Source organism: Microtus ochrogaster, unplaced genomic scaffold (assembly GCF_000317375.1).
Source record: "Microtus ochrogaster isolate Prairie Vole_2 unplaced genomic scaffold, MicOch1.0 UNK98, whole genome shotgun sequence".
NCBI lineage: Eukaryota > Metazoa > Chordata > Mammalia > Rodentia > Cricetidae > Microtus > Microtus ochrogaster.
The window spans coordinates 1113369-1128759 of NW_004949196.1; the positions used below are offsets into that span (position 1 = coordinate 1113369).

General features: G+C 51.8%; 1 protein-coding gene across 1 annotated transcript in view; it reads left to right on the plus strand.

The window, feature by feature from the left end:
* Positions 1–3130: 3130 nt before the first annotated feature.
* Vav1 (vav guanine nucleotide exchange factor 1) overlaps positions 3131–15391 on the plus strand; it is a 42495-nt gene continuing 30234 nt past the window's right edge. The window contains exon 1 of the mRNA XM_005371130.2: positions 3131–3397. Within this exon, the coding sequence (XP_005371187.1) occupies positions 3194–3397 (204 nt within the window). The 5' untranslated portion in view covers positions 3131–3193. The remainder of the gene's footprint in view (positions 3398–15391) is intronic.

Here is a 15391-nt window from a genome sequence, read left to right on the forward strand (position 1 = left end):
CGGTTTGGGATTCTTCCTCCCTTTCCTTCTTTCTCCCCGCTCCCCCACATTTTTATAGCACTCATTTACCTATCCGAGGACGACCTTGGGCTCCTGATTCTCCCGCCTCCACCTCCCGAGTGCTGGGAGGACAGTTGTGCACTGTCATCTATATATCTAGTTTATGCGGTGCCCGGGACCGAACCCCCGGCTTCGTGCACGCTGGACAGCGCTCTACCCAGTGAGCCCCAGCCTCAAGCTCTAGAACGATTTTTACCGCATGCCATGTCTTCCTAGGATCTGGCCGAGTTGAGGGTGTTTCTCCAAATATCCGGGGATCCAGATCAGTTCAGAGCAGCCCTGGATTGTGGGGTCAACTCCTGCTCCCTCCAGCTATTCCCTCCCCTCCCTCCCCGCGCCAATCCTGCCTGGGTTTGGAATGGAGAGACTTGTGGGGAAAAGAGACAGCCTCCGTCAAAGATGGAGTAGGGAGGGAGTTTGAGCCAGGATGAGGACCGAGGGTTCTGATGGGTTCTCAGGTTGGGGTGGGCCTCGATCCTGATGCCTAGAGACGAGGCAGAGGAAGTTGGAGGCTGAGAATCTGCGGCAAAAGAGGCATTACTACGTTTCTTTTTTTTTTTATTGTTTTATTTATTTTTTTAGGGTTGTTGTCATTATTAATTAATTAATTAATTAATTAAAGATTTCCGTCTCTTCCCCGCCACCGCCTCCCATTTCCCTCCCCCTCACCCAATCAAGTCCCCCTCCCTCCTCAGCCCGAAGAGCACTTAGGGTTCCCTGACCTGTGGGAAGTCCAAGGAACTTTTTCACTCATATACCTCTAGGATACGATAGATACTATTCACGTCACCCACCCCACCCCCATTTTCCTAGTGGAGAAACTGAGGCATGGGGGTGGGGTAGCCAAGTCATTCGTGCATATGTACCACAGCTTGGGAGTCGTGGGGATGGAATTTGAATTCAGTGTCTTAGTGGCTGCCTTCATGCCTACATCATTCTTTACAGCCTGGCCGCCCCCGCTAATCTCCGACCCTGACCGTGTGCAGAGAAAGTAAATTGTTACCCAGTTTATAGAAGAGGGAGAGGACGCGTAGGAAGTCACAGATGCCAAAAATAGGGAATGGAAACTGTCCTCGCCTGTAGAATTGCAAAAGAGAGGGTTTCCAGGCTGTGCCCACCCCTTCCCCAACTCCCTGCTATGCAAATCAGATTCAGGCCAGCCCAGGGAAGCAGTCTAGCGCCGCCTAGTGGCCATAACGGTGGAAAGGCGGAGTGGAAGGGGAGCTACTTGCAACCTGGTAGGTTAAATTGGAGAGAGGTATCCTTGCCAAAGTAGTAGGGGCTAAATAATAAGTATAGTCAGGAAGGCAGTAAATATTTGTTAAACAAGTGAATTAATGGATCACAGGAAAGGGCAATAGTGGCTTTGGCTCGGAGGGGAACTCACAGCAGGGAAGATGTCAGATTTATTGGGTATCAGAGTTTAAGGAAAGGGAAAAGAAAGGAAGGGGTGGAGAAGGGCCATGGTTTGAAATTTGGGAATACCTCAGGGAAAAAATGACATTTGGAGACTCGGGAAATGGTCCAGTCATGTGTGCTATGTGGATGAGAGACCTGAATTCAGATCCCCAGGGCTTAAGCAAGAGGCGGTAGTCTGAACTTGATTCTCAGGGCTCCCAGGATGAGATGGGAGGGGAGGCAACCGTGGAACCTCAAGGACAAGCTAACCAGGAGCAAGAGAAAGAGCGAGAAAGACCCTGCCCTAAGTGATGCGGAAGGGAGTTCCTGCAACGAGGTGGTCCTGCGACCTCAACACACGAACCAAGGTGTGTGTACGGTGTAACACTCACACACAGACGCGCACCAACACATGGGGCTCACAGCACAAGAGCAAAAGGAAAAAGAAAAAATGGGTGGTGAGAGGGCTCAGTGGACAAAGGTGATTGCAGCCAAGCCTGAAGATCTGAGTTCAATCCCTGGGCCTCACACGGTGGAAAGAGAGAACAGACTCCCTCCCTCATGACTTCTGACTGCCACATAGAAACTGTGTCGTATGCGTGTCTTCACACATACACACAAACGACATATACACACACACATATATATACACACACACATACATACATACATGCAAAGTGAGCAAATAAATGTAACAAAAATGAAAAAGAAAAACTGGCTGTAAAAGCAGAGTGTCCTTTCTACTGTATATTTATATTCACATTCCTTGACTGTCATGTAGAGTACTCCTCGCTAGCGCTTTATCTTGGTCATACCCACCCTCAACTCCCCCTTACTTTCCCCAGAAACCCTCAATGAGTCCTGGACTCCCTTCTCACTGTCCCCACCGCGTCCATTACTGTCGCCTGTGGGAAGATAAACTCATCTCCCTGGTGTGAGTTCATGAGCACAGCCCTCATGTCAAGCTGGGAAGAAGGCTTTTCGCAGCTCTCCGTCCCACCCCGCAGCCCTCACTTTCCGTCCCTTCGCCCTTGATCCTTGGGTTGGCGGTGATATAGATGCTCTCTCTGGAGCTGAGCACTCACTAGTCACGAAGTAGCATCAGGAAGCGATGTAGTCAGTCATTAACTTATATCAGCCGGTGGGCACAGTGGAAGCTGTCTGAGGCAGGATGGAGGTCTGCGCGGCTGGGGCACAGGGAGTGAAGGACACAGAGGACACAGAGGCTGGAAGGGTGGGGGCAGGGTAGCAGGGCCTTGTGGGGTGCAGAGAGGACTTGGGTTTTGATCCTGTGGAAGAAGGCAGTTAGAGCCATAAGGGGCTATGGGCAAAGGAGGAGTGCCCTTTGGGGAAGGTGCCCTTGGGGGCTGCAGCGGGGACAGACTGTGAGAGACCGGGGTCTTACACAGGGGACCTGGAGGAGCTAGAGTAGGTGACAGCTTATGTGCCAATAGGCGAGATGAGGTAGTGGCTGATTAGTCCTGCAGGTGCCCGGGTCCACTCAATGTGGGTGGAGAAAGGGGAGGTCACACCAGTGCGTGGAAGGCGCGGGGGCGGAACTGCAGGTGCTCCCCTCCGCCCCACAGCTCCTCCCCACCCCCAGCCCCAGGGCGACAGTTACAGTCACAGAAGAGGAAGTGGTGTTGTAGTTGTCCCCACTGGGGCAGGCAGCGGCAGCGGTGGTGGAGGCGCGAGGGTGCACGGGGCCTCCCCGAGGGGGAGGCAGGCAGCCACCATGGAGCTCTGGCGACAGTGCACCCACTGGCTGATCCAGTGTCGGGTGCTGCCTCCCAGCCACCGAGTGACCTGGGAGGGGGCCCAGGTGTGTGAGCTGGCACAGGCTCTGCGAGATGGTGTGCTCTTGTGTCAACTGCTTAACAATCTGCTTCCCCAAGCCATCAACCTGCGGGAGGTCAACCTGCGGCCCCAGATGTCCCAGGTGAGCCTGCTGGGTGATGCCAGGGCAGGGCTGGGTTGGAGGGGAGCACTTCTTTAGGTCTGAGCCTGGCTAAGTGGAGGTGCTGAGCAGAGGAGGGCCCTGCGTGGGTTTACAGACTCTAGGTCGGCTTGTATCTGTGTTGACTAACAGGGGGGAAATCCCTCCAACTATAGGCTAACTGTTGAGACCCACATGGAGGGGCCCTGGGGTACCCGGGAGCCTTGTGGATAGCCAAAAGTGTGCATGAGGTTGGAGCCACCAGACACAGGCATTGAAAAGAGAGGCCTTCAGTTGCTTCTCCCCCCCACCTGTGGCTCCTCCTCTTCCGCCTCTTCTGATCTCCCCCCCTTCCTCCTCACATCTTCCTTCACCTCCATTTCCTGCCAGGGCTCTGGGCTGTGTTTCATGGAGGGGGGGGCTGCATTTTATCCCCTGTGGCTTCCTAGCTCTGCCCATCCCACAAAGGGCCCACTGAATGCAGGGCCCAGGCCTGGGATCCCAAAAAAAAGGTCCCTGGCGACCCTGAGACCTTTTCTGCCCTCCCCACCCTTCAAGGAGAGGCATGCTCAGAAGTGCCCTGGCGAGTTTAGGAAATGTATTCAAATCCTTATTTGAATGTGGCTGGGGTGACGGCGGCGAAACGTGACTGGTGGCTTTGTGCTCTTTTCCCTGCTTTCCCAAGGATGCTGGGTTTGGGTGGGGGGCTGAGAGCATTACAAAAGGAAGATATAGGTTCAAGTCAGAGGGGTACATAGCCTTATCATGGGAGCAGAGGAATACTCACTGTACCCAAGGGAACATGGCTTTGCTCTAGGGTCTGAAGGACACAGCCCTGATGTAGGGACATCTACCATCTTGCCCTCAGTCTCTAAGGCCAGCACATCCAGTTCCTCCAAGTCCCAGGAGGCTGCCGCTGGAATGATGAGCTGTAGTTGGCTGGGGCTGGTCTCTTTCCTCTTGTGAGGGGTCCCATGTGGTTGAAGAAGGAAATCGCTTTGAGAATGAACTGCTGGGGTCTCTAGAATGTCCCCTGGGGTTGTTGTTGGTGAAGCAGTGGCCTCTGAAGGGAGCAGGAAGCACAGCACCCACTCGCTGCCCTCCATGGACATCCCTCTGGCTGGCTACCGGCCATCAGAGATTTGACTACATTTGCTTGAACTCCAGTAGCTTTAAGGCTTGAGGAAGTAGCCATGGGACATGTAGGCCCCAGCTCTGGCGGGACTCGGGGTGCCCTGTGATGTGGCAATCGTAGCTGTTGGGAAAACAGTTGAGTTAAGGATGAACTTTCACCCCTGAGCATCATAGCTAAGGCTGATTTTCTGAAGGGCCAGTGTGAATGGTGTTAATCCCCAGAGGATGTTCCCGCAATAGCCCTAATATGTACCAGACAATGCTGGGAACTTGGCTCTAGCCCCCAAAGAGTTCTTAAACACAAGGAGACAGAAAAAGATAGTCTCGGGCCTGTGTGTTCTAGGGATGTGGGCAGGACACTGCCTGAGAATTAGGACTTATATAAGAGGGATATTTAGGCTGGGTTTTGAAGAGTCAGTATGAGTTTATCCATTGCTCTGTTGTATGAAGCCCCAGGCTGGGCTGGGGTTCACCCTGACTCTCCCTATCTGTCTTCTTGGCGGTTTCTAGCCTTGCTTTTCTCTGCCTTCCTTAGAAATTCTGTGTCTGATGGAGATGTGTGTGAGAACCAATGGGCTATGCTCAATATGCCAGAGGGAAGTACCCAGAGAGGTTGCCTTTGGGTCTCTGGGACACTGTTTAACAGAATGAAGCCAGGGACAGAGTGACCCATGGGATGTGGAAGGCCGAAGGAAAATGAGAAGGAGTGGCTGATAGAAACAGCAGAGAGCAAGGTGTGGAGGTTGGAATAAAAAGACTACTCAGTTCCTCCATTTCTTCATCACTCTCCTTTGTCCAGCAAGAAGGGAAGAAATAATATATACACCATCTATCCATCTACCCACCCACCCATCCATCCATCATCCACCCGTCCATCCACCCATTTATCCACCCATCCACCCATCATCCATCCACCCATCCATCCATCCATCCATCCACCCATCATCCATCCACCCATCCATCCATCCATTCACCCATCCATCCATCCATCTACCCATCCACCCATCCATCCATCATCTACCCATCCATCCATCCATCCATCCATCCATCCATCCATCCATCATCCATCTATCCATTATCCACCCATCCATCCGTCCATCCATCCATCATCCATCCATCCACCCACCCATCCATCCACCCATCCATCCATCCATCATCCATCCATCCATCATCCATCCTTCCTTCCACCAGTTCATTCATTCACCTGTTCTCCTATCCATTCACTCATCCACTTACCCACCTACCCTCCACCTATACATCAAGCAGGTACTGTGCAGGGCAGGCCCCTCCCTTGGCGCTGGAGACTATGGAAGTGGGACACATATGCTCATGTTCTAACACACCTATTCTGAAGGAGGGAAATGAATCAAAGAGAAAACACGGACAGGTTTACATTTTAAGTGGCTAATACTTTGAAGAAAGTTATGCTTGGAAAGCTATGCTGGGCGGCACTTTTGAGTAGAGAGTCTGGAGAATCTCCATAGAGCAGAAGCCTGGGGGCAGGGAAAGATGAACCCTGTGGATATGGGGATGGGGACCCCAGCAGGGGATGCTTTCTGTGCTCAGGGTGGTGGCTGTCCCAGCGTTGCTGGTGGAGGTCAGATTGGAGCATTTTCAGACTGGCTGGTGCTCATGTGGCCTAAGACCCACAGAAAGGATGACAATGTCTTGTTTAGAAACAGAGGCCCAGATATCACAAGCGTGCACTCCTCTGTGGGAGTGTGTAATCCTTCCACGCAGATCTTTGAGGTTGGAGGCCTGAAGAGAAAGAGGTGGTTTGGGGAAAGATCCTTCATGGCGTGAAGCTCGCTAGACTGCAGGAGAATCAGGAGTTGGGGTAGAAGGCATTGAGAAGCCCCCAGTGCTAGCAAACCATTCAGGTGGTGAGTGCCCATGTACACTGGCAGAGCCCTTGGGCGGCATGCCTGAACTGGAAGTAAAAGAGAACAGGGTGATTGGCTTGGACTTAGTGGCTTGGGTACAGCATTTGCTGTGCAAATGCGAGGGTCTGCAGGCACATTGAAAAGCCAGGCATGACCGTGGGCACTTTCCTGTGAGCCCAGTGCTGCGGGCTTGCTGGCTACCGGCCTAGCTCCAATAGCGACTCCAATAGAGACTGACCCAATCAGGTGGGTAGTGATAGCGCAAGCCATCGGCCCTCTGATGCATGCACAGGTGTACATGCGCACACACAGCTGAAAGCGGACCGTGGAAACACACGTGCACAGTGTAGCAAGGAGAGAGTGCGGTGCTGTCTTTGGTGTGGCAGTCAGGGTCGGGAGGTTAGTGAGCACAGCAGGACCTTCCAGGCGTTTGTGTGATTGAAATAGTGTAACGATGCGTGGGAACAAAACATATCTCCCAGATTTCAGTGCAGCTCAATGGGGACCGCAGTGTGGGGCCCTGACGTTGGTGGCCTGAGTTCCATTTCCAGCCGCTGGATTTTGGGGAAGTGTTTTATTTACTCTCCTATTGCCAGGATCAAACACTATCACCAAGGCAGACTATGGAAGAATTGATTTGGGCTTACGGTTCAGAGGGATAAGAGTCCACACGCTCTCGGAGGGAGTCATGTTGCAGGAAAAGGGGCCTCCTGCCTCCTACAGCAAGCAGGAAGCAGAGAGAGCCATCCCTGGTGAGATACTTTCTCTAACGGGACCAGACCTCTTAAACCTTGCCAGACAATGCCATCAGTTAAGGAGCACGTGTTCAGATGTCATAGACAGGAAAGGAGGGCTGTCCAGGCACAGAGTCTCAGGGTACAGATGATATGGCAGGGAAGGCACTGCTGGTCACATGCCATCTACAGTCAGAGGCAGAGACACGGTGCTGGTGTTTGCATTCAGTCCAGGCCTCCCAGCCCAGGGGATGTTGCACTGCCCCAACCTAGACAACCCCCCACAGACAGGCACAGAGGTAAAGTGAGCTCTCATAGGTGTGTTTGGAGGTTTGACTCCTACCTAACCCTGTATCCAGACAAGTTGATGACATTAAACATTACAGGAAGTTACTGAAAATCTCCATGACTCAGTTCCCTATTTCTGTTTCTCTTTGTCTCAGCTGCAAGGGAACTTAGGACTTCCTGAGCTAGACCAGTGCTCCACCCCTGACCACGCCCCCAGCTCATCACTGGGGGATTCTGGATGGGGCTCCACCCATGACCACGCCCCCAGCTCCTCACTGGGGGACTCTAGGTGGGCTTCACCCTGACCACGCCCCCAGTTCCTCACCGGTTGTTGATTTCATCTCAAGGTCAAATGTCAAGTTTGGGTGCTGTGGTGACAATCACAAGCATTGTGTTTGGGTCACAGACCCTAGTTTTGGTTCCTCAGACACCTGGTTCCGTCTTCCACCTTCCTCAGACAGTCTGCTCCAGCCACAGGCCTGTTAGCCTTTCCTCTAAGGCATCAGGCAATGCGTCTCGCCTCAGGTGTTCGGGGCAGAGTGTTTCCTGTCTGGAACACTGTCCGTGCTGCTATCCACCTGGCTTCCCCCTCACCTCCTTCAAGCCTTTGCTTAAACGTCTTTCAACACGTCACTAAAATCCCACCTTTCCTGGCACTGTGCAGCCCACTGTCATTTTTCTTGTGTCTGTGCCCTTGTGTGTATGCCCATCCGTGTGCAGTCTGGTACGCATGTCTGTGGGGGCACGGTGTCTTTCCCAAGTTCTCTTCTTCCTTCTGCCTTCAAAGATCTCTTTTAAAGGTTTTCAGTTGTGAGTGCGCCTCTGTGGGAACATGCGCATTTCTGTGCAGGAGCCGTAAAGCCTGAGGCACTGCATCCCGCCCTGGAGCTGGAGTTCCAGGCAGCTGACTTGGGTCCTCTAAAGAAACATGCTTTTAGCCATTTTGCCATCTCTCCAGCGCCGCCATCATTTTTGAGACTGGCCTGTGATGGCTGGGATCCTCCCGTCTCTATCGTCCAGTGCTGGGACTACAGGCATCCCCACCACACCCAGCTCTTACGTTGGTGCTTTGGATTTGAACTCATATCTTCATGCTTGCACCACGAATGCTTTACCCAGAGTCATTGCCCTAACCTCACCCCCTAATTTTCTCCTATAGTGCTGCCCACCATATTCTGATAAGCCATATGTAGTCCCTTGGTACGCAAGAGACTAGCTTCTTTCATGGAGTCCAAAATCAGCTTGTGATTTAGTCTCCTGCAGAAAATGTTGTGCCATTTTGATAGAAGCTGCTTGTGCCCTCCTTTGGCGTTGGCATCGTCTATAGGTGCCTGTCCTGAGCTGTTAGAAGGCACATGCCATGGAACCAGCCACTTTAGGGAGTGGTGATGAGAGCAACCATTCTGTGAGCTGAGTATAGCACAATTTATTAAAAATAAAAAACCCCCTGTGTTTATAAAAAACAGAGTCTCATGTATCCTGGGTTGCCTTCAAATTCACTGTGTAGCCAAGGATGTTTTAATTTTTATTCTATTTTATTTTGTTTCATTTTATATTGTTTTGGTTTTCTTTTCTTTTTTTCCGAAGCATTGTCAGTAGAATTGCTTTGGCTTTCAAGACAGGGTTTTTCTGTGTAATAGCTCTGGCTGTCTTGAAGCTCCCTTTGTAGATTAAGCTGGCCTTGAACTCAGAGAGATCATTCTGCCTCTGTCTCTTTAGTTCTGGGATTAAAGGCATGCGCCGCCATGCCTGCCTATTTTTTTTTTTTAATTAAAAATAAGATGGGAAGCAACCAAAGAAAGGTGACTTCTTTTGGCCTACACACATGCACGGGTGCACACCCACACACACATGCATGGATGCACTCACACACATGCACGCGTGCACACAATACACTCATGTGCACACATGCACGTGCTCTTACTGTACACATGCATGCCTACACTGACACACTACACACCACCCCCACGGATTAAATTTGATTTAAAAAGAAAGCGGAAGAAAGGAAAAAGGCAGGAAGGAAGTAGCTGCTGTCTGCTCAGCTCTCTCCTAAAAGAGCGAGGGTTCTACAGGAACAAGGGTGAGGATGGGGCAATGAGAGGGAATGAAGCCACCATTCGTGAGCTTGCGAAGCACTCTGTTCATACTTCCCAAACTGGAGGGGAATCTGTACAGCTATGCAAATCAACCATTCGTAGAGCCAAAGGGGCTGCGGAACCGCTCCTGGCAGGGAAGAGCACGTAGCAGACTCCTGCTGATCCAGACAGCCCTCCACTGACACAACAAACATTCTCGAGTGCATTCCAGGTCTGGGTGCTGAGTAGCAGCTGGAAGAAAAAGATGAACGCATCAGTGCCCTCAAGAGGGTGACACTGTGCTAAAAAAGAGACAAAAACATCTGAGGGCCAGTGAGATGGCTCAGTGGGTAAAGGCACTTGCCGCCAAACCTGACCACCTCAGTTTGATCCCTGAGTCCCATATGATGCGAGGAAGAAATGACCTCCATATACGCAAATGACATGTACGATGAATGAATGATTCTTTTCTTCCCCCGTATCTGACTTTGCTATGTCTGTGAGCTTAACCAGCCATGGCTCAGAGACGTCCACATTTTAAGAGTGTGTCTGGGGAGCACTAGTATCCAAGTTTGAATTCCCAGCACCCAGGGGAAGAAAGCTAGACCCGGTGTCCACCTCTTAACTCAGCACTGAGGAGATGAAGGCAGTGATCTCGGGGTTCACTGCTCAGCAACCTGAGTCCATGAGGTTCAGCCAATGAGAGACTCTGTCTCAAAAAAAGGTGAACTGGGCCCGAGGAAGGACTTGCAAGCTTGTCCTCTGGCCTCTGCATGCACAGCCAACTGGATGGAAGAATGGGATGAGCATCCTGCCTGTGTTGGTCACCATGACTGACTGGCTTGCTGTCCCCTCAGCTCTCTCCACAGCTGAGATAAGTCACGACAGGAGGTTCAATGTGGAGAAGGGTCGAGAAGGGATGGGGACCCCTGTGTGCTTTCATACCTGGGGAGACATGGTCCTGGAGACAGCCCACTTGCATATACAAAGGACCAGTGGTAGCTGCCCTTTTAAAAACAGGGGTGTGGGGGCAAGCAGGAGGCTCAGGGTGTGAAGTGCTTACCACGCAACCGCAAGGACCTAAGTGGACTAGGCGTGACGGGGCGTGTCTGCAATCCTCGTATTGGGAAGGTTGAGATAATAGGATTGCTGGGGTTCTCTGACCAGCCGGACCAGCCTAGTGGGCCAGCTCCAGGTTGAGAAAGAGACTGTCCCCTCAAAATAAGGTGGGAGATGAAGAGATGGCTCAAGAGTTGAGAGCACTGACTGCTCTTACAGAGGACCCAAGTTCAGTTCCCAGCACACACATCAGGGAGCTCACAACCACTTGTACCTCCAACTTCAGGGGATACAGCACCCTCTTCGGCCTTTTCTGGCACCTGCAGCCACGTGGACGTATCCACACACAACCCTTCACTGGGGAAATCTAGGCAGGGGCTCCGCCCCTGACCACGCCCCCAGCCCCTCGCTGGAGGATTCTATGCGGGTGTTCTACCACCAGCCTTTCATTGGGGGATTCTCCAGCCCCTAGACGTTTTTATGTTTTGAGCAGAGTTCGTCAGGAGTACAGGCTGCACCGCGGCATGTGTCTTGCTGGAGAAGTTTCTTTAAAGTTGATGCGCTTATGCGGTTGAAGGTCATGCTGTTGAGCGTTCTAACCTCAGCGTCCATCCCCTTCTGTCTTGCTGTGCTTGCTGGCCGAGCCCTGCCTTCCCCTCCACTACCCCAACGCTGTACAGTTGCCCGGTCTTGTAACGTAATGCCTCAGCTGACTGTACTTCCGACCACACACTCACCAGGGTTGTCACCAACCCATATCCGGATTGCTTTTGTGAGAGCCCCTCCTGTTGCAAGCGCTGTGGCATCAGGGCCTATTTTCCTTGTCCACTACTGGGTCTCTGTGCTGGGTAAACAGTAAACAATGTATGCTTGCTGAGTCAACTAATGACTGCGTTTTGCGGGTTGGGCTTTGTGTTAGTTCTCAGTTCTAGAGCAGAGAGGAGGTTCTCTCCTTTCTCTCTTACTCATCTCTCTCCTCTCTTTTCCTCCTTCCCTTTCTCTGTTCTCCCAATCCCTTCATCCTCACTGTCTCCTCCTCTTTCCATTCCCTTCCCTCTTCCGGGGGAGACATGAACACATGTCCACATACCCCAGCCAGGGAGCTGACAATAGGAAAAAGCAAGGATGCCACCAAAGTCCATCTAGGTGAACCGTGAATGTTCCTGGGGCTGTTTACAGGAATGTGAGTGAGGGGGTCACTCACAGGAGCAGAAATGACTCAGAGACAGTTACCTCACTGAGGCCCGGCATGGACGGTGCTTACTGGAATCCTGGAAGGCAACGCACAGCCCGCAAGCAGGGCAGTCTCTTCCAGTCGCCCTGTCCTGTCTGAACTTCTGTGCAGTTCAGCCTTATGCAGTCCTTACAGCTTGACCTTGGGAAGGGAGGGACTTAGAGAATCTTGTCTGTTTTAGGAACTTCCTGTTTACTTTCTGTTGTTTATTCCCTGAGCTTAACATGTTTCTCTGGAGGATGGAGTGTATCACCTCCTCTTAGGGCATCCTGTGTCTTAATGAGCTTCCTTCCAACGTGGAAGGTTTCATCTTAGAGGAAATTGCTACACAGACACCCTCTTCTCTCCTCCTTTCCCCTCCCTCCCCTCTTCCCTCCCTTCTCTCCTATCTTCCTCTCCTCTCCCATCTTCCTATCTCCTCCTCTGTCCTTCCCTCCCCTCCCTTTGCCTTGTTCCCACCCATTTTTGACACAGGGTCTCTATGTGTAGCCCTGGCCAACCTCGAACTATGTAGTCCAAGCTTATCTCACTTAAAACCACCCCTCTGCCTCAGTTTCCTGAGGTTGAGATTACAGGTATACTGCAATTTTATTCCTGGTTTCAGTTGGGGAACTCAAATAATGAAGGTTAATATGACCTGCCCAAGGCCTCCTGCTTACCTACATTAACCAAACATTCCCTCTGGGTGGAGACTAAGGGCTTGCTGAGGTATGGGGTGGGGGGAAGACGAGAGGCAGCCTCACTCCCAGAATGCTTTAGTCTGTGTTGAAGGGTGCACCACCAGCCCCTTTACTTCAAAGCTCTGGACAGGATACACAGCGTGGCCACCCTCTCCGGGCAGCCATGTGGCTGTCTCAGTGAGCCAGACAGAGCCTGGAAGATGCCATCCAGCTACCCTTTTCTATCTTCCCCAGCTGGGCTTGGTAAGACATTTCCTGTTTCCCTGTGGTCTCCCTGGGTTGGGGTTGTAGGTGTGGAAAGCACAGAAGACAGAATTTGTGTTTAGCCTGGGTGGCTTTTCCCAGCCCCCAGCAGAGGCCCCCACTGCTACTTCCTTGAACAGAATTATCTCTATTTTGGGCAGAGGCACCGGAGAGCCAACTTCCGACTTGACAATGCCTGGTTGCTGATTTGCCTAAGGCCTTGTTGCCCCCACTCCCCCAACCACCATGGCTCTCTTTCATCCTGAAGAAAGAGGGAAGCTGAGGGGTTGTCCCACAAAACAGGGAAGAGCCTTCCACACGCCTCCTGCAGCTCTTGGCCTCCTCTCACCTTCTCACATACCTCATGATACTGGAAAGTTCTTCTCGCGGCCTAACCGCAGTCACTGCTGCCTTCTGAAGGAGCCCTGCTCTCTCACTGGCCACTCTGAAGCCCTGGAAGGGGCGATGAATCATACCCACTTTGGAGGGGTCATGTGACTGGAGGGAAGGCAGTCTCAGAGCTCAGCTGATCCTCTGAGGTTAGGAGGGGGTTTCCTGTTTTAGGCCAGCTAGACACCTCTCACCCCTGGTGGCCTGCTGGCTGTCTGGGGTTAGCCTGGGGCCCACAGGACTTCTGGGTGGTGTGTATAACTTCTGTGCTCCTCTGGCCTCTCGGATGTCCCTGTGAGGGCTTGGCTTTCATGCTCTATCGTGTCCTCCACACTGGTCACAGGTGTGACTCTGGGCACATGACGTCCCTTGGCGGGACTCAGCTTCATTCAGCCATTTTCATCTTCGGTGCGTGTGCCTGTGTTTGTACATATTTGTGCATGTGTTTGTGTTTCCATGTACCCGTGAAGGTGTGTGTGGAGGCTGGAGGACAGCCATGATGTCTTCCTGAGTCAGTCTTCATGGTGTACTTAAAAAAAAAAAAGAAAGATTTAACCCTATTATCACTATTATTTTTTTTTATATATGCATGTGTGTGCCTGTGTGTGAGTGTGCGTCTTCATGAGTGTTCATGGGTGCAGATGCCTGAGGAGGCCAGAGGAGGGTGTCAGATCCTCCAGAGCCGGAGTCATTAGTGGTTGTGATATGGGCTAGGAACCAAACTTGGGTCCTCGGAAGACAGTCTCAGCTGTGGAACCTTTCCCCAGCCGCCCTCTCCCCCCATTCTATTCAGCACAGGCACCCTTATCAACTCAGCAAGGCTGGCAGCCTCCTGTCTCCACCTGCCCAGCGCTGGGATTACTAGAGTCTCAGCGCATCCTGGGTTTTGGGCATCGGACCCAAATCCTTGCTTTACCAACTGAGCCAACTCCCAGATTTCCTTCAGTGACTTGGAAATGAAGATGTCGTCTTTGACAGTTTGATACGTGCACACAAGTACTTTGAGCAGATGTGATCCGTCTCTTAGATCCTTCTTTCTCAGCCAGTCCTGCTTATACTTTGAAATCTTTTGTTTTTAGTGGCCCGGGGAGTTGCGTCAGTGTTTCTGACAGGAGTTGGGGGTGAGGGCCACATCCCCACCAGCTGAAGAAAATTCCTCTCTCTTCCTCAGAAGCCATTAGCTCCCCAGGGAGGTAGGGTAGGGTCCTCAGGAGACCCTCCCCCACCTTTAACATAACTTCTCTTGAGATCCGCTCCCAGTCCCAGGTCTTTAAATAGTTTTCCAAATCTAAGAGCGAGTCCTTGAGTGACTCCGTGGATCGAACACTTCTCCGGCACGCATGGGAGTCTTGGGTACCACTCACAGCACCACGGAAACCTAACCTGGGGGTGCACTCCCTCATCCCCAGCATACCAAGAGGTAGTAGCAGGATGATCAGGATCACATCCTCATCCTGGGCTACACCGTGAATTTGAGGCCATCCTGGGCTACATGAGAACCTGTCTCACAAACAGGAAGAAGGGCTCATGGAGGAAAGCAGTTGCCAAGGAAGTGTGCAGGCTGGAGCCTGCTTCCTAGAACCCAGTGGAAAGTCAAAAGGACGTGAGGCAGCCCTGGGGTGAGATGGGAGGTGGAAACAGGGGAGACCCTGGAGGCTCGCAGACCCGCAGGCACGGAACAACAGAGAAACCCTGGCTCAAGCACGGTATCTGTCAAGCAGCAACACTGAGGTTGTCTTCCAACTTCCATACATGCATACCTGAACCAACACACATGCATGCAAACAAATACATGCACACATGCAAATTCTAAACAAAGGAGAGTTTAGACTTCGCTAGGCAAAGAACAACTGGGTTTTGCTTCACTAGTTACTCAATAGGTTTGCAGTGAGTTAATGGCCCACATCCATTCCTGCTGTCATTTTACACTGATGCCACATGGGCCAGGAGCTGGGGAGCAACGGTTGCTGAGGCAAGAACTCTGCCCTTATGACAAATGGTGCATTTACTGAGATTCCACCATCAGGGCAGACCAGTGTGGCATGGTGTGACCAATACCATGTGTCCATTAGTAGAGACAGTAGGCTGATGGTGGCAGAGCTGTGCACACCAATTATGGTGATGCTTGTGATGGTGATGATGGAAATGGTGACAATGTTGGTGATAGCAAACAACGGTGGTAATGATGATGGTGATGATGGTGCTGGTATTGATGGTGATGGTGGTGGTGATGATGATGGTGATGGTGGTGGTGATGATGATGGTGATGATGGTGCT